Here is a 23,441-nt window from a genome sequence, read left to right on the forward strand (position 1 = left end):
CAATTTTTCAGGTGGTACAGCAGCATTTATTTTACACGTAATCTTTTCTTTATTAAACATATTGTACGTGCCGTATGCTGCAGTATATTATGTGGAACGAGTTCATCTGATGTGCTCTATCAATGCCGCTTGTCATCATTTAACTATGTCCGATTACCTAACCACAGAAATCATTTCAATGGCCTTTGGCGTGCTCTTACACTGTCCGGTGTGGTTCTTTATACTTTTGCTATTGGACATTAAAAAAAGTGGTGGCAACGTCAGCGATATCTTCAAGCATTTCCTGGTTAGAATAGTCTTTACATGGTCTATTGAAAATATACCATTGAATATTATAAAATAGAATTTTCCTTTGCAAAGTTCAATGTTCGTGTATAAAATTGCATTTGATACTAAAAATACTTTTTACGTCCATAGCGTAATGGTGGATCTATCGGAGAAGAAATAATGGAGAACTCAGATATTGGAGAGCATGAAGATGCAGATGTTAAAGCCGAAAGACAAAAAGTTTGCAATCTTATTATTTCATCATCCGTTCAAGAACCACCTGTAGTTCTAGTACAGGTATGAATTGCGATTACCTAAATAATTCGACTTGTTTTATACAAATTTGTTTACAAGCATTAAATTGCAATTAAATTATTAGAACTTGAGAAAAGAATATCGACATAGAGAGTCTGGATCATGTAGTTGTTGTTCTAAACAAGATGAAGGAGCCAATCAAATACAACGAAAGGTCGCTGTAAGAAATCTTTCATTAGCGGTTGAACCAGGAGAAGTATTTGGTTTATTAGGCCACAATGGCGCTGGCAAAACTACAACGATGAAAATTATCATAGCAGAAGAAGCGGCCACTCGAGGTAGAGTGCAAATCGGTGGTCATAACATTAATGCCAATATGGCAGAAGCTTTCAGACAAATGGGATATTGTCCTCAACATGATGCTCAGTGGAAAAACATTACAGTCAGGGAACATTTAGAATGTTATGCTGCGATACGTGGAGTACCATGGGGAGATATTGGCAGGTGATTTATTCAGACTACTTTAGTACTTTTTAAATTTCTAAAAAATAATTAGAAATTATGTGAGTTCTGTTTTATAGAATTGTAGATTTATATCTTACTGGTCTACAAATCCATGAACACGCTGACAAGCAGACTCAAGAATGTTCAGGTGGAACTAGAAGAAAACTTAGTTTTGCCATGGCAATGATTGGAGGTCCAAAAGTTGTTCTAATGGATGAACCTAGTACAGGAATGGACCCTAGATCGAAAAGATTTTTGTGGGATACAATTCTCGCCAGTTTTCAAGTTGGTTTCTCTAACAAAATATATTTTCTGGTTCTTAAGAGACATGTTTCTTCATTGATAATCTTTTTTGTGACAGGGTGGTAGAGGAGCAATATTAACGACTCACTCAATGGAAGAAGCTGATGCTCTGTGCTCTAGAGTAGGCATAATGGTGAAAGGATCATTGAGGTGTATTGGTTCTACTCAACATCTAAAAAATCTCTATGGTGCTGGATACACCCTTGAGATGAAACTCTTAGGCGGCGATTGTACACCAACGACACCTTCTGGTGACAGAATTACGGGTTTGAAAGAGTTTGTTTCCAGTCTCTTTCCAGATGCAAGCCTTGAAGAAAGTTTCGCCGACAGATTAGTTTTCGGTGTTCCCCAGCACGCAGTTAACTCGCTGGCCGAGTGCTTTATGCAGTTGGAGAAAGGTAAGTGTAAAGTTAATACTTTTAAGTTGTCATACAATTGACTGTATCATAAACAAATATATTGTAAAATATTTTAACATTATGTATTGTTACTCTAATTGAAACTTGGATTTTTAGCTAAACTCGAGTTGGATATTGAAGAATACAGTTTCAGCCAAACTACTCTGGAGCAAGTTTTCCTCAAATTTTCTCACTATGATGAATCTAATCCAGGAGAATGATGACTCATAAAAAGGAATGTGTTTGTTCTTATGTGTTGCATAGTGATATACTCGTGGAACTTTTCAAGTCGTGCGAAAAGTGTGATAAAGTTCTCATTGAGAAAAGTTATTTGTTCTTTAGTGTTCCGACGTGAATGCTATCCAGGACCATGAATACAGGAACAATATCTGCATTCTAAATATCGAAAATGTTATAGTAATTAGAACAAGATTTCACATTGTCATTCAATGCAGACTTTGGAGTTATGTATTCCTGTTTTGATTCTGACGATCCTGTAAGTGAAAAAATCGTAATATTTTTACGGTATACATCGATCGACCTAATTAATACAGAAAAAGAAGAATTACATGGTATATCTTTTTTTTCATACTGATGTTCTGCGCTGTTATGTTCATCAGAATTACAGTGACTTCCTGGTGAGTGAAATAAATAAACAGATGTGTAAAATTAACTTGACTTGTAAATAGTGGAGACAATGAACAATTTATCCCATTATCAACAAAAATGGTAATAATACCATTTAACACTCATCATTTTGAAATTGTATTGTAATCTAGTCTATTATTCGATTCCTACAAATAGGTCTCACAATTAATATTGCTGTGGAATTGGAACGTTATTATCATCATAATAAGTATATAAACATTCGTTGACAGGGAAGAGAATAAGGATCAACGTATCGATATTAAATTCTTTTTAAACACAGTGAATTCAATGAATTACCTATTTACACAGACAAACATAGAGAATAACCTATACAGGGTTATTCATTTAGTAACCTTTATAATCGCTCGTAATTATTTCGAGCATCATTAACATGATGACACCGTTGTTTAGGAAGGGAGCCGCTATATCGAGAAAGAACTGCATATATACAATCGAGTGACTTAATTTGTGCATATAATATAGTGTGTAGTACATATTTATAAATAATTCTCCAACTGGCTTGTGGTCTTTACTGAAGTCTTTTGAATAACAAGAAAGACATGATAGGTTGTTAATCTTGCCTCAATAGCACATAAGATGATAATAATTTGACATGAGACTTTTTGTGATGAAAGCAATTGAAGCATGATGGAGCAACTTGAATTTGGTGAAAATAATCTGTAGACAAATTTTTATAATCCACAAATTAAATTTTGTTGCAGCATACGTGCATAGATCTAATGATTTAATCTAGCAAAATCATTATGAAATTCTTTGTTATCATCTTTCCAATAATTTGTTTTCCAGAGTGTTAATTTTTCTTAACAATGCTTAATCTTATTTATTTATTTATTTACTTGCAAATATGGACAAAATCATTCATCATGATTAAGATAAAGCTAAAACTAACAAAAATAGTCATTTTGTATTACATTATGCAAAACTACATTAAAGAGTTTCTAAATTTGACATTTGTAGGTAGGTCTAGAAGAAACTAGATGTCTTATTATCTTATAAAAGTCAAACTTTAAGCATAACCAAGAGAACTTGGTATGAATTAAAGAATACATTATTGGAAGGGTAAAAAGCACATAAAAGTATTAGAAAAATAATGTATGATCTCAAAACTTTCCATAGAGAAAGGTTTTGTTTTTAGACATACACGTGCATATGTTCGATCTTCCGAGTGCAAAATCTTGAAAAATTGAACGGAAGAAATAGTAGGGGCACCCGTTTGGACGACTGAATGAAATATTTTGTAGATGATAGCGCATAGGTAGTCAAAAATTTAATCTCATCATAAGAGATGTATTGATTTTTGTAAATAAAACTCGTTATAAGAATGATTCATATTATAAATATATATTATATATATGTTATATATATTATATATATATCATACACATACATAGGTAGTATGAAATAAAAAAAATGTGTGCGTCTCAACGCATGTGCGCATTTATAGGGATTGTGTACATACGCACAACTCTCGTTCTAGTTAATACCATATGATATAAAATTTAGTCAATTATGGAATTACACGAATGAAAACAAAAACTACAAACAATTTTATGAGAATTATATATAAATATATAAATGTGCGTATATTTATATATTTATATAAAGTATAATATATACATATACGTATACCATTTTTTAAAACAAGTATCACAATTATGATACACAAGGATATTATAAACATTCCTAAAGACAAGTACCGTTGCTGCATTAAGAAATAGGCATACTTGCATTCATGCCAAGTGATTTTATTTCTTTTTTTATCTGTAGCTGTACCTACATCTATCTTCTCTGCTCATACTAATCGCCACTTTTTGGCTTTACCTGTTACAGCTCGTTCATACATGTCAAATTTTCATGTCGATCGATATATATGTATATACACGTATAAATATAAAGAAATATATATTAATATATATGGATTTATATTTATGTATGAAATTGAAGAGTTTGCCACAAGAATGAGATCACATCATTTTTTAAACTATCTCAATGAGACTTGTTTTTTGAAGGTCCATATAAATTCATCAATTGTTTAACATCTTGAGAATGAATTGAACTCACTTCCACTTTGAGATTAAAAATTTCACGTTTCCATAAAAACAGTTTTTAAACATAAATTTGCAAAGTTATCTTTAGTTGAAAAATTAAAATTCTAATTCTGCAGGAAACAAGAAAATTACTTTGATTTTAAATTTCATCTTCCACTATCTTCATTGAGGCAGCACGTGAATGTCAAGCACTGGTAAAAGGTATAATTACATCTTTTACTGCAAACCCTTTAACACTTTTAAAAACTACTGTAACAATACCACATACTATTAAATTAATTTCAATTATCTCTTGAAATTTAAGCCTTATTATATAGTGATTTTTAAGGTTGCTAATTAAAACTTTCCCATGCCTTATGTTTTCTACAACGTAACTATGGAAAAGTACATAGAAATATAATGTTGTATAACGCTACCCTATTATTTACAGAATCGAATGAAAAACTGAGTGTACGTGAAGCATTATTTCCTTGTAAGAATGACTAGGTGCACATAGTTGAATCTTAAGCTTGTAAATTGAATGTAAGATTGATTGCCTATTGGTATGTATGATTTTATAGGAATAATATATACATATATACGTATCGATATATGAACTGGCGACCATTGTCGGTCGGTTTTTCGTTTTGTATATCAACAACCTCGTTCTAACGAGAGGCAAACGAAAGAAACGAGAGGTATCCTTGCACGTACGCACTCATGCACCCGCGCGCGCGATCGGCGCATCTACAAGGACTTCGCGCGTATAGCAAGACACGCACTCACACTCAAGGAAATTAAGAGAGAAAGAGACTCGTATATAATAGATACAATTATTAAATGCGATTATCATCATCAATAAGCTACACGCCGAATACACCCTGTCGATGAACGATTGACTTTGCGGAACTACGTATTTGTTGTGTAAAGTGAATGTAATCAATTGGTTAACGGAAGCTTTTTCACCAATAAAAAAAGATCAGTTAAACAATTACGAAGTGTCCTTCTTCAAGCGTTTCGTGTTTTTTAACTATAAAACAAGAAGGCTCGAAAACAACGTGAACACCGAGGGGTTTCTTGTTTCTCGAATTTATCTATTGTTGTTTAATGTATAATTTAGAGTAATTAATAGTATATACATTCGATCTAATTGATACTGTCTGTTATGTATTAATTAGTGAGGTTTAGGGTAAGCATATTTCTTTTAAAAAATTTCATTTCGTAGTTTACTGCGAATGTAATAGAACTTCGTAAATTTTAGATTATCTGTTGAAGATCTTATATTGATATGAAAAATTAGATTTATAACGTTTATTATGGTACCTTACATTTATTTCTACTGGACAAAAATAACATTTGTTAAACAAAAAGTATATATATACACAGTTGGAAAGACAATAGCTTTGTTCAGATCAATTGGCTTCGACTTTGTATACCGTTTTTGTAAATTAATTTCCACAATTTATGTTATAAAAGAAAGATTTTAGCTAGCATACAATTATTTTAATTACTACGCAGATATCATGAATTTCATTACCAGGAGATTAGTATAAAATATTTGTCCTCCATTTGTATTTACACTGATGATTCTTACGTATATACATACACGTATACATAAGTGCACGTATACAGTAAGTATGTATATGCTTTCTACCGACAGCTTACATATAATGAGAAGTGTTCGTCACGTTTTGTGAACTGCAAGGAGTATCAAAAGATTTCCGATTACCCTTAACAATAGTAAACCTCTTTTATTAAGATATTTAGATAATTTGTTTACTCATGATTGCCGACGATAACGATAATAATTAACTCTGTAAATGGGCATTAGGTCCGTCGCTTCGGATAAATAAATTTACAACTTTCAATTTATTGTATTATTGTTATATTACAATAAATATATGTATACAAGACGGTTTATAAAATTGCAAAGAAAATGTTATTTATGATCAGTTCGTTGTATAATATTTAACGTATATACGGTTGTACTGTTAACAGTAGATCGTTAAGATTTTCATATGACTTTACACGAAAAATGTCCTACATAGATGTTCTCTATTATCGTTACTCCTATTCTAAATGCTTTCCTAATTGTATAATGGCATCCGATAGTTATCCTTTATCTGTGGTTCCAACCTCTGATTGCTAGAATATGATTGATGTTGTGTATTCTACCAATCGAAAGTTGAAACTTGCTAAGCATCTTTTATTTCATCTGGACAGTATATAGGTAAATAGTAAACTTAGTATGGATAATTTCTCTTTGCATCGGGTTTACGAACAACGTGTTATTCTATGACAACGTTAATAGCAATCTGTAGTTTTTACAATTTATTATTAATAATACAAAGTCTTATTACAAACAACATAAAATTTAAAAGCAGATATCAACGACGAAAAAAAATGTGTTAATAAGTTTAAAAATTATAATTATTAACGTAATTTGACATCTTCAACGTTTGAACGTAACACCAAATGCTATACGTAAACTATACGTATGTATTTATTTATTACGCACCGTAAGTTTTTCTTGGAATCAATATTTTCATCATTTTAATCAAATCAATTAAAATTGTGTGAATAATTTTATTTTTTTTGTACGGTAGTCATTTGTTTTTTGTTTAATTGCCTAAAACTTACTGAAGGATCATGAAAACGTAAAAATTCATATTTTTTTTTTCAAATCGATTTATTCTTAAAACATCTTTACGATAATAAGCATTTATCATAGGACAAGAACATGTGCATATAATAAAATCATAAGATTTAATTTCTTTATATTTGAAGTTCAATTTATTCTACAGTAATTTTTAAATTAATATTCATAAAGTTCCATTTATTGTGAATAATTGGAAAAAATAATTTCAAATAATTTTTTAAGATCTGTAGTCTTGTCAGTTTCTTCTTTCTTTACAAGCATGTCATTAAAAGCATCTTAAGTTTTGTAAACACTTGACTTACACTTTTGTATTTTACACATAAAATTTGTTTATGACATTTTTTTATAAACATGATATAACTTCTGTTTATTATAACAATATAAAGATATATATTGTAGCATGGTTTTATTTGTTACTTATAATATAATAAAACCTTGTTCATTCCAAATTTATGAAAATATATATCAAATTTTTTTCCATGGATTTTCTAGATTTTATTACAATCTTAAAAGTGATCTTTTATTTGAAAAATGTTTAATCTAAGATACACATTATAGTTGTACATACATAAAAATATCAAAATGCATATTAACAAGATTTTATTATTTATTTCTATTAATATTCTTACATGGAAGGTAATTATATATTAATGTCATGAAATAAAATTTTATATATTTTGTCGTATTTATGCTTAGAAAAGCAAGGTAACAACAGACTTCTGTATAAGTTGGGAAGCTCCTTTTAGTACGTAACTTTGATGTACATTTGTTAATTTCTTTTAAAAACATGGTACAATCAATTATTATAAATCATAAAAATGTGATTTAAAAGCCCTCCTCTATCTATGCTTTTAACTATTGATACATCTTTTTATCTCTGTTACAAAATATTGAAAATTACATTATTGAATTATCATTCTATTTTTACATCTAATTTTTCTTCAAATCGATATTATTATATATTATATTGTATAGTATATACTAGAAACATTTCCACGTTTTTTTATTTAATAAAACAACTGAAATGTTTATTAACAAAAGTAGAAAAAGGATGAGATTACACTAAACAAAATATAAAAAGAATATTTCAATCAGAGAAGTAAAGATTTCTAAATCAATTGTTTTCCTACCTTATGCATTCCATACATTTTCAATACAATAAATTAATTACATCTCTAGTTGTAACTTTGTTCCTAATATGCTTCTTTCAATCACTGTGGCAAAATATGAAGCGATATTTAAGAAACTAAAATTTTTCCAGAACCTAAATAAGAACTTTTTATAAAACAATTTAGTAATTATTAAATAATAATGTTTTCGTTTGTTCGTGAAATTAAGAAAGGTCCTGGTTTTAATTGTATAAGAAGCTTCAAATTCCTATGTATAATATATTACAATATATCTAATGTGAATCGTTCTTAAAATTCGGGCTATCTTAGGATTCAAATTTTACTAATTTTCATGATTAAGTTACATTTAAGCCGAATTTTAAATCTAAATAAAATTATTATACAACCGATTATTTCAGTATTCTGTGCTACCATTGAAAACGCTTTTCATAAGATTTAACTTCATTCTTTACATGAGATCAAAATGTACGAAAACGGTAGCATTCACACACGATAGTACGTTTGATGAAGTTTACTACAAAATGTTTTAAAAATGCAGTATTTTACTCTTATTTTGTTTATGATATAATAGCAATTTTTTACAAACATTATTTTTACATCTTTTTTTCTGCAAGACATGTAACTGTACTCCTCAGTTTACCAATGATCAGGACAATAAATAAGAAATATAAGAAAAATGCATATCGTAATCTTAAAAAAGATTCACGCAGTCGAATTAAAAGACATCACACAAATTTCAATAATTTAGACTTTTCTCCTTCAGGTGGAGAGGTACAGACGATGATAATCGTTAGCTCCAAAAGCGCAATTACATTTTGGACATTTTCGCTGCCGCGTCTCATATCTCGTACGCAAACAGTCCCAACAGAATACGTGAAAACATTTGGTTAAAACTGCATCTTTGCGTTTTACTTTGCATGAAGGGCAAGTGAGAGTCTCTTTGTACTCTCGTAATTCTTCGGCCATTACTTCGTCTAAAGTTTCAGCGAGTTCTATCTTTTTCATTCTCTCAACTTTACGTCTCAATTGAGCTATCTCTTCCTGTAAAAAGAGATAATAATAGAAATAACTGAAATTTCCTACTTAATGTTAATGGTATTTATATTTTTATCATATTAATATTAAAAAAATAAAATTAACTATTGTTTTTAAATTTTACCTGTAGTCTTTTTGTTTTGTATGCTTCTGCTTCCAAGGAACTAGTTTTTTCTGCTACAACTTGTTGTGCTTCCTTCATCTGAGAATGATATTTTTCTAAACAAACAATAATATAATATAATATAATATTGAATAATGTTCTCGTTAAAAATTTAAAGAATTCGCAGACAAACGCCCTTACCAAGATGTAATTTTAAATCAGCTGCAGATTGAGCGCTTTCAATAGCTTTTCGTTTATGCATTTCCATCGCTTGTTGTCTCAAAGCTAATTCTTTTTCAACGGTAGCAAGAGAGTTTTGTAAAAGTCGTTCTTTTTCTTCTAATTTACGAACGACCACATTAGCAGCTTCAACTTGTGTTGTTAAGGTAGAAACTTGTTCCTTTAAAACATCTTTTTCTTCCCTGGCTAATTTATGCAGTTGATTACTTTTAATTCTTTCTGTCATAAGTTTGAAGTTTGCGTCATCCTTTTCACGTAACTGTTGTATCAATCTAGAATTTTGCTCTTGCATGTCCTCAAATGCTTGTCCAGTTACTTCCATTTCATTTAAAAGAGCCTCTTCTTCCTGCAGCCACACACAACTCTGTTCAGCATTATTCTCAGTTCATGATTTTAAGCAAGATTCGTATTTCAGACAGTTTTCCAATATATGAATACACTGTTCTTATTTAGCTTATTGTAAATTGTCGATACGGGAACTTACCTGTTTCTGAGAAGCAACTTGGCGCTGAAGCGTGTATGCTTGTTCCTCCAGTTTTTTAATTTTTATTTGTGCATCTTCGTCTGCTAATTTTTTACGCTCTTCACGTTTACTTTCCTAAGAAGCATACGTTTATCAGTGAGTATTTCTGTACGTCTCAGAATATAATAAAAAGATTATAAGACAAAGTCTTACAACAAGCACGTACTTGAATTTTCTTTATTTGTTGACGTAAGTCTTCTAATTCCGCTCTCGTTTTTCGTTCAGCGGCCATTAATTGTACTTTATCTCTTTGCTCTTTTCCAACGCCTTTATACATGTCTAATAGTAGTTTCATTTCTTTCATTTCATTCACAGCCTTTCTAAAATTATAATGAAACAGTGTAAATGATAAAAGAATATAAAGCATAATTACTAAAATTGTTTATAATTTTAGTCAATTTTTGTATTATTAAGATACAGTATACAAACGTACTTCAGTTGTGCTTTTAGATCTCTGACAAGTTCCGATTCTGCAACTTTCGTATCTTTAGCGCGATGGGCAGGATCACGATGTTCGGTTTTAACCGTCTCTTTTTTAATGTCTTTCTCACGTTTGATATCTTTCTCTTTTTTTAGAGTTGGAGAAGTTAAAGTCAAAGAATCTGGGGTACCTTTATTTCCCTCTCCTTCTCCAACTTCAATAGTTTCAACTTCTTCTTCACCGCACTCTCGTTTTATTGAAACTCCACTTTCTTCTTTAATCTAAGTTAACAGAGAAATATAAATCCATTATTTTAGAAGCTGTTTTAAAATATTTGAATGGGTAGATTAATTCGAAGGGTATATTTTTTTTATACCTGTGTAGAACCTGGAAGAGAATTCGACGCATCTTCTTCTTTTCCACTGCCGTCTGAATTATTACCTTCCTTATTTTCTTGTGATGTTTGTTGACCCAATTTGGCTGTCAATTCCTCAATTTCTTTCTTTAGCTACAATAAATTATAGGTATCAATTATAAATACTTCTATTCTGTTGATTTTAAAAATGTTGTTAACAAAGTAACATACCCTTGGAATTTCTGAAGAAGCTTCTTTGTATTTTCGTTTATAACGATGAACTTCGCCTTTTAGTTGCTGATTATGATTTTGAAGGGACGTTATCAAATGTCTCATTTCTCTATTAATTGGTCCCGTTTGTTCATTTGCCGCTAAATTTTGTTCAAATTCAATTCTTAACATTTCATATTCCTTTCGTAATTGTGCTAATACATCCTCTAGTTGTATACACTCTCCACGTAGTTTCTTTTGGGCCATTAATTCTTCACTCTACGATGTCAATAATAAATTTATATAATATTATATTTGTAGAATATTAATTCTCTAAAATTTGTATGAAAAAATGTAGAATACACTTGCCTCCATCATTTCAATATGACGTAAATGAGCGTTTTTGCTGGATTGTAGTTGTTGACGGGCATCATCTAATTGAGTTTTTAGTTGCATTGATTCATTGTATAATACAGAAAATTGCGATTGTAAACATTTGTACTCAGTTGTCTCAACAATGACTGATTCTGGAAGTTGTCGTATCTGTAAATATAAAATATATTTCAAAATAAAATTGAAAGTAATACTCAATATGATGTTAAGACAGTTTTTCATTCATTTTTTATGTGTATTTTAATACTTTATTTAAATGTAAAGAAGTAAACACAAGAAACAAGTAAAAGCAAGTTAAACATGAGTATTTATTGCACATGACATTAATTTACATTCTGTACCGTGCATCATAAAGATTATATATACAAAAGAACTCACATCCATTTTTAATTTTTCTACTTCTTTCAATGCATCGCGATGCTGCTGATGCAGTTTATCCAATTCTTGTAACCTATTATTAGCTAGTTCCCTAGTTTCTTCTAATTCTCTCTGCAAATCTTCGAGCTGTACAAGGGGTAAAACATTATATGCATTACAATAATTCTAATTATTAAATATTTTATCGATTGATTAAAAAGTATATCACACCTTTGTTTGCGAAACACTAGATGCAACCAGGGTATTCGGTTTATTACTACCCTTTTCATCGGTACCATGTATTTGTTGAAACGCTTTTAGTTTTTCAATTGCTTCTCCAAGATGGTGCTCTAATTTATCATTGCGTGCTCGCACTTTATTTAATTCATACTGAAGATCATCTACTTGATTCCGAAGCTCTGCAGCGAGCGTATCTTTTCCTGTTATAGTGTCTTGTAGTTCTGACATCTATGGAGTGATACATTTGTTAACAAATACATAATTATAAGAATATAATTTGTTAAAATATATCAATTTAAGTTACCTTCAATGAAATAGTATGATATTTTTCATGAAGCTGTATATTTATTGCTTGAAGATTCCTATTTTCCATTTGTATTTCAGCATTTGCTCTACGTACCACTTCATCAATATTGGGTGCATCTTCTGAAATGCGATAATATCAATAATTGTCATTTTAACATATTACTTTTACAAATACATCGGATTAAGTTACCTCCATCAAACTCTCCTTTAAGTGCAAGGGTAATTTTCTCATTTCTTTGAGAAAGACGATCAAATGCCTGTACAACTTTAGAAACTGCACGTTTGGATACCTGAACACGATTTGCTAATTTATCATCTAACTCTTCTTTGTCCCAAGAAGAAAGTTGCATAAGAAACGATGTTGTAGCTTCACTTTCATCTAACATTAACAATGAAAATATGTAAATTATATGCACATAATAGTGTAACAAATTAACTTAACAACTACTCTTACTTTTATTTTCTGACTCATCAGCTGTTTCAGCATCAAATCTCTGAAGTAATACACGTATATCTTCGTTTAACTGATTCCAGTAACGATTAACAACATTGAGTACTGCATCATCCTGCATTTGCCGTTTTTCTAATTGTTCAATTCGCTGCCTTAATTCTGCTTCTACCCTGTGACGTTGTTCTAACCGCTACAAAATTATAATAAAAGAACTGAGTAACTGTTTGAAAAAGATAATAATCTCAAATGGTGAATATTCTAAATATTTGTCAAGTTTCTATTCATTAAAATTATTAAAAACTTATGGCAAATATTAAAAAGAAACATGTAATAGTATCATTTGTACCTTAATTTAACTTTATTTATCTATAATCTATAATGGAATTGGTATTTATATATCATAACATATAATATATGTTAACAATGAGGCTTCGAAGTTAAGATAAGCACAAAAGGGTATCTCAAATTTCTTATGTAACAAATCCTAAATTTTTCAAATTATTAACAAAAACATTTATAGTTATAAAATTAATAACAACTTTTAAAAGATTAAACATTTACAATGGCAAGCTAACTAATATTATTTACGATTGTAGAAAATAATAAATAACAAAAGTTGTGATCGATGCAAACAAAATGATATTTAGAACTTAAAAATTTTGTACAGGAAGTTTTTTTTAAGCATTAATTCATTTTACCAGTGACTGTAAATTTATATTACATTAAAGATCTCACCTGAGCCAATTTTTTATTTTGAAATTGTAGAACTTTCATGTCCATTTCTTCGAGGGTCGATATAGGCCCGATTAAAATCGGTTCGAATTGAACTTTTTTAATAGGTGGCTGGGAACCCGAATCCCCGCTGTCTGCAGGTCGTTTTGACATTTTATGGTAAGTGTAATTCTTTCTGAAATCAACGAAAGAAGAAGAACTGCGTAAAAAATACTTTATAACATGATTTTTAGTTTGATGTCTACAAAATTTGTTATTGATCAAAAGAAATCCGTACCTCGTAACGTGTATTAATACCTCCAGCGTTCCTCTCCACAAATACCTTGGAGTTTCTATATTGCTATGTCATTTTTAGACATCTAAAACCTGCCGAAAAGAGCGCACTTTCGACAGAATTTTACATTTTATTGGAGACGATCGACAAAAAGTACGTGCCCATAACGGAAGCCGCCATTGTGTCACGGCGTTGCATACGCGGCAAATCAAAAAATAAAGTGAAAACATCGACGTTCACCGTGAATGCAGAATCTACGTAGAGACGAAATATGATTACGCTTGTTCTCTTGGCACGTAGTGTCGACACTTCTTTCAGTTGCCATTAGATGGCTACGAACTTTAACTGATTCTCGCAAGTTCTTTACCATGTCATATTCTTTCCATTTTCTTACTGCCTCGTGCCAAATATTAATTTTGTCCATTGCACTGAAATTATGCTGATTAAATTGCGAATCTATGTATTATAGATAAAAAAAAAACAAAAATATGAATAATATTATTCGTTACCATGCCGATTGGAGAAACAATAATTTTATCATATATGGCCTACCCTATGTATACAGCGCTGGGTTTAAATTTAAATTGTTTTCTTTTTATTTGTACGAAGATTCTTTATAAAATGAAAATTTTTAAATATTTGGTTAATGTTTAATTATATTGCATTAATTTATTACTTCGTTGTGAATGCTTAAAAAGAAAATGATTCGTGGTAGGTTAAATTTGAAATTAATAATAACGTTTCTATAGAAACCAACCTCGTATAAAATCAATCGCGTATATAGATCAAACCTGTAAACCTGGTGTTTTAAAAGAACTCTCTATTCCTTTAAATGGACAAGAGCGTTTATTAAATTTAAAGAAAAAAAATAAAATAAAATGATTAACGCATTTGCTGTGGTTCCACCACCTCCTTTAAGGTTTACCTTAAACGAATGGCATCTTAACAATCGTTATAGGTATGTATGTATAATGTATTATAAATTAAACAATATCGGAATATGAAATCGTATCTATTGTCTTGTAAACTTTGTTTGAATATTACCTATCATCCTATTGTTTAAATATTACCTTCATCATCTAAATAAAAGATCGAATCTTATTAATCTTAATAGCGTTTCCTTTGTTTAACTAAACTTATCGATAAAAAAGAACATTAATACTTAATATTTTCATATCGATCAAATCAGGTATCGTTGTTCCGAAGCACAGCAAGAATTAGCGGATCGGTTGTTAGCTGAGACGCAACGTATATGTGAATTGAGCACCGATAAAGTACGAGACAATAAGGACGAAACAGACCACAGACTCAAGGAGAAACTGGAGGATATCGAATTCTGCAAAAAAGAATTGTTATGCATAAGGAAGGAAGTACTTCTCGAAAGTGATGCTCTATCGATATATAAGGAACGTATAATGGATGCTTTGTCATCCGTGAGAAGGAATGCTCTCATTATTTGTGAGAAATGTCTAATGTTTAGGTTAGACTCGCAAATACTTTACCTTAGACATTATCTGAATGACAATTTTCTATTATGTTAACGAATATAATTTAAATAAAAATTTAGTACTTTGGATAAGAGAATACAATTAACTTATCTAGTATTTAATGTCGAAACACCAATGGCGTTTTAATTCTTACCACTAATAGCATTGTTGTCTTATTCCATCCTAAGTCGGTAACGTTGAATTTGACTCTGAAATAGTAAGGAGGTTTAGAGAGATGCTAAATCTACTTTATACCTCAATCATAGTTTCCAAATGTAGCATACAAGTATCCAAAATGTAACATTTCCAAAAGTATACGAGGAACCTATAAATTGGGACTTGATAAATAATATTAATTTTTACCGATATTATAATTTAGGGAGCGTAGACTGGGAATTGATCTGGTTCGTGACAATGTTGAAAGAGAATTGTTAAAAGAGTGCGAGGTGATCATGGGTGTCGAAAATCTGCTAGTACGAACTCTAGAGCAAACTCAGGAACAAATACGTCGACTCAAAGCATCGCTCTACTATATGGATCACGATCTTGAAGATAAGGAAAATAACTTGCGTATCGACAGGCATAATTTAACTTTGAGAGAGACCAATATGAACTTAAGTATTTACCATGGCACTTCTAGACTCGATCCATCGTATGCGTTACTCTTATTATTCCTCTACTTTATATAATTTTTATCCTTATAATTATAAAAGAACTTTACTGTTAAGATTCATTTGTATTTATTAAGAACCATTGAGCTAAACGAATGGGAAATGCAAACAAACAACAACATTCTTGCCGCTACGAAAGAAGTAAATAGTGCCAGACCGTTACGTTGTTACATCGATACAATAATAAAACAGACGATAAATGATTTGATTGATCAGAAGAACGCTACCGATGAAACTTTTAGACGACGCATTGAAGAAACAAAAGAAGCTAAAACGAAGTTAGAATTACAGCATTCCGAGGTAAATGCTTCTTTGTAATTCTCTGATAAATGTATAAAGTGAAGAAGTAGACTTTATATTTTATATGTAGGTAATGAGACAAGCAAATGAAATGAGAGAAAACATCACGAGTATAGAGAAATCAATCGCGGAAAAAGAATGCTATTTAGCCTTGGCGCACACGAGACTCGGTAATCGCTGTCAACGGCCAGGTTTAGAACTCACGCGAGATCTAGTAGAAAATCAACTCATAAAAGAAGTAAACGATCTACATGACGTCGTGTCGAATTTGCAAGCAACTATGTTTGAGGTTCATATTGTGAAATCATTAATACATTCGTTTTCTACTTTAATATCATTATCATATGACTAAATATTATAGGCTCACGCATCGTTGCGTTATTTGCTGAAGACACAAATACAAATTGAAGAAGATATCAACGTTAAAACGAATACGTTAAAAATTGACGAGGTCGATTGTATGACATTACGTCAGAGTATGGATTACCACGTGTATTAAATTAATTGCGCATGTTCCTATCTAACTATATAATCTTATCCTTTATGTATTGTCACAACTATGAGATTGTACTACATTCCTCTAAGTCAAACAAATTTTTCCATTCAGCTAAAGCAATCAAAGTCCATAGTAAATTCATACTAGAAAAGTTAAAAACCTAAGGTTTTACCCAGATAACAATGGTTTATAATAAAACCATTTATATACAATAGATTAAAATAACACATTTAAATACTACTTCTGTGAGCTTCTGGGGAAACAAATTGATTTATTAGATTACAAAATTAAAAGTATTACAATTGAGTTAAATCTGAACACATTATGTATACATGTATATATAAGTATAAGTGCACCAATGACAGTCAATTTATGTAAACCTTACACTACATACAACTATATAAGTAAAAATTATATAAATTCAATTCAAAGGTCAATACAAAAATAAGTACTATAATTATTAATCATGTGTATTTTCTTTCTTCCATACAAGTTCCATTTTCCCTGTAATGAAAAGGTTTCCTTATCCTTGTATTACTAATGTTATCAGTCATTTTATCAAAATAAATATGGTGACAATAAAATTCATTGTTACTTCAGTGGACAATGGTGTTATTACGTCATACTTATACGTAATAATGGGATTTTTAACATTTTGAATCACTTTAAATGGATATCGTGCATTAAACAATAAATTTATGTTTGTATTATTTTTATACAAGCAATAACATTGACATAAAATAGTAAAGAAAATCTGGAGAATTGAAGTTATCAACATCAAATAAATTAATTTACATTATTTATTAATAAACTTATTATTCTTTTCTGCAAATTCTGTTCAAATCATTGACAATCCTTTTATGTATTATAAAATATAAAAACGAATAATGTAAAAACATATATTTATAATAATTGTAACTTTTCAGACTTTCTTTAATATTGTATGTCAATAAAATTGCTAGACCCTTATTAAATTTTCAAAACTTACCGAAATTTTCAAAAGTTTGAATCAAATTCAAAGTAATTCGAATCTTCTACCATTTTACAGATTCGAAACGATTTAAAGCGTTTCAAATCCCATCATTACTTATACGTATATATGTATATATTATAACAAATCTCTTGTAGTCCAATTCCATTCGTTACAGAAATATTATTTAATACAGTCTAAACGCACATTAATTCGTATTTGAAAAATAATTGTTATTGTATAAAAAGTTAATGTTATCTGCCACCTCCATAGCCTGGATAAAGTAATAACAGAGCAGATGATAAAAACCGATTAACTTCCATCTTATAATTCGTGTCTAACGAGTGACGACACGACGGACAACAATGTACACCAGATGAAAAACTACGCTTTAAACAACCGAGGCAAATATTATGTGCACACGGAGTCGTCACTGGATTATAAACTACTTCCAAACAGCATGGGCACGTAAATCTGTAATTTTAAAAGCATTAGAAACCAAAATTTAATAACTGCTATATATAAAAAATAACATAATACCTTTCTGAAACTTGTTGTAAAAATGCAGCTTTTCCATTTGATAAAGCTGTACGACATTCGTCCCACAATTTTACATTTCCTTGATCTTCATCAATAAATTTCACTACTTCACTTTCTAATTCATAAGTTTCACGTTTACGTTTCTTTTTAGGTGGTTCCTGCTTTGTCAAAGCAATAGAATTTTCTTGTTCTCTAAATTCATTTCGTTTCTTATTTGTTTTGTTCGAGGAGTTCTTTGCCATTGCTTCTAAGTATCCATCTGGATACATTGGTTTCAAACCAAGAGCAGCTATTTGTGCTTTACCCTCTTTAGTCCATGGCGCGGGTGCAGGATCGTCCCTTCTTAACAAGTATCTCCATACACGAAAACCACTTTTACCTGTGTCTGGATAATATTTTACTACCTTATATATACCATCATATCTGAAATAAAATTTTACATTACATATAAATGTTAAATATTTTTATTTATTAAAGTAACAATAATAATTAACGTACCTATTGCCTTCTTCAGGTGCGTATTTACTATGTTTGGCGAGCTTAAAGTTCCTTACAACTCTTACAGGTATACCGCCTCTCCAATCTTCTGCTGTAGCTCCAACAGTTGCATTCAGTTTGGCGTTGCAATTTACAGCTAATGCTTTATTCATTCTAGTTAATGTTTGATCACAACTCTGTTCAGCAGTTCTTTTGTTCCCTTTATAGATATAACGTATTGATTAAAATATAATAAATCAATTTATGAATAAATATTCTACCTGATAAGTCTCTTCCTCCAGAGCCAGTATACATAAATTCATCACCATTGTCGATATCATCCTCGTACCCACCAGATAATACGATAGAATAGGCACAATCAGTTTCTCGTCCGTGAATTCCAGCTATATGTGGTCTGTGTACACCAACTTCGGACACCTACCATTTATCTTTTATTTATATGTATATATATACAACAATTGTTAAAATTAAAAATTACTCTAAATTTTTTTTTTACCTGTACTCTATATATCCAACACATTCCAACTTCTACTCCTGGAATGGGACCCCGATGATTGGGTGGAACAATACTGCATTGTTTTGTCCTTCCTACACATGCCATTCCTTTACCCCAGTCTCGTTTACTGTTACTATTCTCATTAGTAGTCTTCTTTTTTGTCTGTTTTAATTTGTCACCTGCCTTTAAAAAATTACCATTTATATAATCATAAAATCGCTATAAAAGTAAATTTTACTCCATGATAATTAACCTTCACAATTTCATTTTCATCATTTTTACATTCTGCACAATACCAATAATCTTCTTCTGGCAGAGATGTTAACGGGGGGTTCAAACATCTTAGGTGATATGCAGAGTTACATTCATCACATAATAAAAGATTGTGTTCATCTTCTTTTCCAGCACAGACTCTGCAACCGCATTCCCTACACTTTGTGCGAGGATTATCCAAACATGCATTACAATTAGCTTGTATACGTCTTCGTTTACCATTACTGATCATGTGCTGTTCATCTTCAGGTGTTCTCTCTCCGAGAAGTTTTGGCTCCTCTATTGCAAAAATCTCACTTTTTGGATTTATTTTATGATTCTCGAGTGGTTGATCCCTATGTTTAAATTAAAATAAATATTTAAATTACACATTAAATTAAGTTAAATGTTCAAAATAATAATTACCTTCCAATATGCAGTGTTCCAGTAAGTTCTTGCGTTCTCCTCTTTTTATCTATTTTTAATATTGTAAAATCATACCATAGTCCTGTCTCTTTAGGATTATCAACATTATGATTGATCATTACTTTTTGGCCTATTTTTAAGGCATCAAATTGTATAAGACACCTTGCACGTGGTCTTATAGATAATTCAGGTATATTAAAAGGTGGAGCATTGTCATCAAATTCCCAACGTACATTATAAATAAGTTTGTCTTCCTTTTTATAGATTTTTAATATTATTGCTTCAAACCAGGCTCCGTAAGTTTGATCAAGACAATCTACAGCATCTCCAAGTTTATAATATAAACTTTCAGTTTCAATAAGCATTTCATCTTCATGAGAATTATCTGTTACTCCTTTTTCAGAATCAGAACTAGTAGTGATAGCACTACTACTAGAGGTTGCTTTAATTTCTACATCATCATTTACTCTCATCATTAATTGAATTACATCATTTAAGTTAATATTATAATCGTAAAGCTTATAACCATTTTCTAATTGCTTTCCACGAAAAAACAATCTTTGTAAATCAGCTTTCACATTAAATTCTTGTTCAATTTCACGCTGAAAGATATCAGAAAGTTTATTACATACAAATAAGATATTTATATATATGTTCTCATAATGTTGATAATACAATAAACATAAAATTAATTATTTTAGTTTCAAATATACAATTTTATGCATTTTCTTTATTGATAATGAATTGTATTGGAATATTCATAATAAACATGAATTTTCTTTTTATACGTAGACCTTATTATTTTAAGGCAACTCTTAATATTAACATAGCAATGAAAAGTTTCGCAAGATGTCGCCAACTAAACTTCGCCATATTTAATACAGAATATTAAAGTTATTTATGCTTTACATAGTAAATAACATATAAAAATAGACCATCTACTCGTTATGGTCGATACCTATTTTCCTACCATGTATATTATATATTACTAATAAATTCTAAAGTAAATTTGATAACTGTTTCTTTCTCATTAGTGGAGATCAAACATTGAAAGGTAGTATTATCTACATAAGTATTGTAGATAAGAATGCAGACTACTCATAAATACTATGACTTCCTTTTTATCTTAAAAAAAAATGCTTCTGATTTTAAACACATAAAACAAAGTACCTTGAAATCTTCCACTTCCGTCAATTTAGAGATAATTAATATTGCCTCCTGTTTACCATCCATTGTTCTCACTTTAACGTACATTTTGATGCGTTTGTTTAATCAAATGCTGTTAAAAATTCGTGAATTTGTATTGTTTGTTTAACACGTCAATTCATAAACAAAATGTGAAAGTAATAATTGTGTTCAATACATTAATATTAACAGTAGCGCAATTTAATCGTAATAAATTTCTGGTTTTGCCGTCAATAACCGCTGTCACAACTGGTCTCACCACTTGTTGGCGCCTAGTAAAAATGGAAATTTGGCGGGAAGGAATTGTGAAGGCACATAACGGGAGAATAAGAACGAAACAAGCTGACGTGCATGCGCGTGTTTCGTTCTTCTGATTGGTGAATTATTTTTAGAGCTCAGGAAATAAACCAGTTACGAAATTCACTTTTACAAAAGCTTATCCTGTAATTTTAGGACACCTCGTTTATTTAATTATACACGATGCATTTTTAAATATTTTAATTTTTTTCTATTAAATTAAATCTTAAGTTACTTTACATCTCCATTATATTTACATAAGGATATTTTCAAAATAATATTATTTATTGTAGATTTTCTTTTATTATAAACTTGTTTGCTACATTTTTTAAAAGTAATGTATAAATTATATAAAAATGCTACAAACTTGTATGTAAATATTTGCGCAATTTTTATATTCACTCATGCATACGCTACCTTTTTCCCGCATTTTTTATATCAATATTTTGACCAATTTCTTCGAATCAATTAATGAAGTTATTTGAAATATATATTCTAATCCTAAATAAAATTTCTTTCTTGTAGCAATACAGAACTAAAAAGTTAGTAACTTGTCACTATTTAATATTATAGGAATTAGTGAACTAGTTTTGTTTATAGTTTAGTAATTCCTAATCTTCTAAATATAATATAAAAGGTCCTCTTGTAATTCATGTGCTGTTGCAATTAATTTGATAATAAAAATTTCGATTACATATTCAAACTTGTATAACTTTGGTAACTAGACTCAAATGAATTATTTTGTAAAAATAATCCAGATAATTATACATGATAGTACAATTTATATATTGATATAATTTTACTACTCATTAATAAAGAAAATTTAAGGTACAAGTACCTTTACCGGATTTTGAAGAAAAAAAAAAAAAAAATCCGATTTGGAAACACTTCTAAAAATTACAATTATTTTTTCTCTTACATGGTTATACATAACGTTCACACAATTTACATATAATTATACTTAAATGCGATTAATACATACCATCATGAGCAGAACTTTAAAGTTGTTAGTTTTCGTATAAAAATATCAGAGAAACGATTGATTAAACTGTAAGATAAAATTACAATTTATACAAATATATAATAATATGTAAATATATATTAAATTGTATTTATACATACATAACTGCATTTATACTAATTCTATCATTAAACAGAATTTTAAAGAAACCTTTGAAGTTATTCTTACAAAAATCACTATATAGTCGACTTACATAATTATATATTAATGATATATAATTTACATTAATTAACTCAAATATGACTATGATTACAGTAGAATTAATGTATAAAGCATGAAGCGGAACTTTAAAGTTGCTACTATTTTTTACAAAACTAAAATGCTATTATGATCGGTATAATTACATATTAACAAGTAATTCGCATAACTTACAATCATAATGATAATACAGTTCATTTGTAAACGTAAATTCACAGTTTCTGCTCTCTTAACTTATATGGTAATCGCAACTTATATAATTACATATTAATATATAGTTAGTATGATTCATGTATAATTACAATCGTAATGCGGTTAACAGTTCCGTCGTTAAATAGAATATGTTCTAGTAGAAAATGTTGCTCCACCTGTGGCACAACCTATGGCTAAGCAGCACAATATGTACCGGTACGAAATTTCCACAAAAAAAAAACGGAATGCTTTTGTAATTCACAAAGAAAACAGTATTAATCAATAAATGACATGGTCATACCATTCTTTCAATGTCACTTTATGACTAGAGAAATTGAAATAAAATTACTGTTAACTTGAACAAAAGAAACAATATATAAACATTAAACATACTTTAGTTACATTGATAAATGATGATAATTACTACAAAAATTGTGACGACAAAAATGAAATTATTTTATTTTGTTCTAAATATTTTTGAATATAAGCTATTCGTGCTTTAACATAAAAACATAAACATTGTTTATAACAATACTATATTTTTATACATTTACTGAAGG

At 29.8% G+C, this 23,441-nt stretch overlaps 4 protein-coding genes across 10 annotated transcripts in view; 2 read left to right on the top strand and 2 right to left on the bottom strand.

Moving 5' to 3' along the window:
- The window catches only part of LOC143143519 (cholesterol transporter ABCA5), a 37,138-nt gene extending 31,721 nt beyond the window's left edge, over nucleotides 1-5,417 (top strand). Inside the window, exons 22-27 of the mRNA XM_076304824.1 lie at nucleotides 12-286; nucleotides 418-564; nucleotides 647-1,026; nucleotides 1,104-1,311; nucleotides 1,388-1,727; nucleotides 1,845-5,417. Coding sequence (XP_076160939.1) covers nucleotides 12-286; nucleotides 418-564; nucleotides 647-1,026; nucleotides 1,104-1,311; nucleotides 1,388-1,727; nucleotides 1,845-1,948 — 1,454 coding nt within the window. The 3' untranslated portion in view covers nucleotides 1,949-5,417. The remainder of the gene's footprint in view (nucleotides 1-11; nucleotides 287-417; nucleotides 565-646; nucleotides 1,027-1,103; nucleotides 1,312-1,387; nucleotides 1,728-1,844) is intronic.
- A 2,318-nt stretch (nucleotides 5,418-7,735) lies between these two features.
- Nucleotides 7,736-15,548, bottom strand: Bre1 (E3 ubiquitin-protein ligase Bre1). 7 transcript variants are annotated; one of them, XM_076304828.1, is made up of 19 exons: nucleotides 15,494-15,548; nucleotides 15,015-15,188; nucleotides 14,220-14,280; nucleotides 13,856-14,106; nucleotides 13,582-13,753; nucleotides 12,850-13,036; nucleotides 12,586-12,774; nucleotides 12,394-12,515; nucleotides 12,081-12,317; nucleotides 11,871-11,996; nucleotides 11,469-11,642; nucleotides 11,121-11,378; nucleotides 10,911-11,042; nucleotides 10,547-10,815; nucleotides 10,280-10,433; nucleotides 10,075-10,188; nucleotides 9,552-9,954; nucleotides 9,372-9,466; nucleotides 7,736-9,253 (listed from the first exon to the last, which is right to left on the bottom strand). In XM_076304828.1, exons 5-19 carry the CDS (start codon nucleotides 13,729-13,731, stop codon nucleotides 8,972-8,974), a joined length of 2,892 nt encoding a protein of 963 aa, XP_076160943.1. In that variant the 5' UTR covers nucleotides 13,732-13,753; nucleotides 13,856-14,106; nucleotides 14,220-14,280; nucleotides 15,015-15,188; nucleotides 15,494-15,548; the 3' UTR covers nucleotides 7,736-8,971. The 7 variants fall into 7 exon arrangements, with proteins under 7 accessions (XP_076160943.1, XP_076160942.1, XP_076160941.1 ...); XM_076304827.1 differs by having other exon boundaries at nucleotides 13,856-14,280; XM_076304826.1 differs by having other exon boundaries at nucleotides 14,220-15,188.
- Nucleotides 14,630-17,264, top strand: Tektin-c (Tektin C). The gene is made up of 6 exons (XM_076304833.1): nucleotides 14,630-14,810; nucleotides 15,042-15,332; nucleotides 15,719-15,991; nucleotides 16,088-16,310; nucleotides 16,381-16,599; nucleotides 16,672-17,264. The coding sequence occupies exons 1-6, from the start codon at nucleotides 14,731-14,733 to the stop codon at nucleotides 16,807-16,809; spliced, it is 1,224 nt and encodes a 407-aa protein (XP_076160948.1). The 5' UTR covers nucleotides 14,630-14,730; the 3' UTR covers nucleotides 16,810-17,264.
- Nucleotides 17,265-17,782: 518 nt separating this feature from the next.
- On the bottom strand, nucleotides 17,783-21,420 carry Uhrf1 (ubiquitin-like with PHD and ring finger domains 1). Its single transcript, XM_076305782.1, has 9 exons — nucleotides 21,352-21,420; nucleotides 21,159-21,267; nucleotides 19,989-20,590; nucleotides 19,564-19,918; nucleotides 19,311-19,493; nucleotides 19,075-19,231; nucleotides 18,815-19,013; nucleotides 18,317-18,739; nucleotides 17,783-18,250 (listed from the first exon to the last, which is right to left on the bottom strand). Exons 2-9 carry the CDS (start codon nucleotides 21,240-21,242, stop codon nucleotides 18,031-18,033), a joined length of 2,223 nt encoding a protein of 740 aa, XP_076161897.1. The 5' UTR covers nucleotides 21,243-21,267; nucleotides 21,352-21,420; the 3' UTR covers nucleotides 17,783-18,030.
- Between the last annotated feature and the right edge of the window lie 2,021 nt (nucleotides 21,421-23,441).

Source organism: Ptiloglossa arizonensis, chromosome 2, assembly GCF_051014685.1.
Source record: "Ptiloglossa arizonensis isolate GNS036 chromosome 2, iyPtiAriz1_principal, whole genome shotgun sequence".
NCBI classification, from domain to species: domain Eukaryota; kingdom Metazoa; phylum Arthropoda; class Insecta; order Hymenoptera; family Colletidae; genus Ptiloglossa; species Ptiloglossa arizonensis.

What these genes read in the sequence shown, in the direction of transcription:
- Tektin-c (XM_076304833.1), top strand. Translation starts at nt 14,731, where the DNA reads ATGATTAACGCATTTGCTGTGGTTCCACCACCTCCTTTAAGGTTTACC. An exon ending in CATCTTAACAATCGTTATAG is followed by an intron (nt 14,811 to 15,041) that starts GTATGTATGTAT and finishes CGATCAAATCAG; the next exon opens with GTATCGTTGTTCCGAAGCAC. An exon ending in TGCAAGCAACTATGTTTGAG is followed by an intron (nt 16,600 to 16,671) that starts GTTCATATTGTG and finishes TAAATATTATAG; the next exon opens with GCTCACGCATCGTTGCGTTA.
- Uhrf1 (XM_076305782.1), bottom strand. Translation starts at nt 21,242, where the DNA reads ATGTACGTTAAAGTGAGAACAATGGATGGTAAACAGGAGGCAATATTA. An exon ending in CGGAAGTGGAAGATTTCAAG is followed by an intron (nt 20,591 to 21,158) that starts GTACTTTGTTTT and finishes GATATCTTTCAG; the next exon opens with CGTGAAATTGAACAAGAATT. An exon ending in TGGAGGAAGAGACTTATCAG is followed by an intron (nt 19,014 to 19,074) that starts GTAGAATATTTA and finishes ATATCTATAAAG; the next exon opens with GGAACAAAAGAACTGCTGAA.
- Bre1 (XM_076304828.1), bottom strand. Translation starts at nt 13,731, where the DNA reads ATGTCAAAACGACCTGCAGACAGCGGGGATTCGGGTTCCCAGCCACCT. An exon ending in ATCATACTATTTCATTGAAG is followed by an intron (nt 12,318 to 12,393) that starts GTAACTTAAATT and finishes ATCACTCCATAG; the next exon opens with ATGTCAGAACTACAAGACAC. An exon ending in AACAAATAAAGAAAATTCAA is followed by an intron (nt 10,189 to 10,279) that starts GTACGTGCTTGT and finishes TATGCTTCTTAG; the next exon opens with GAAAGTAAACGTGAAGAGCG.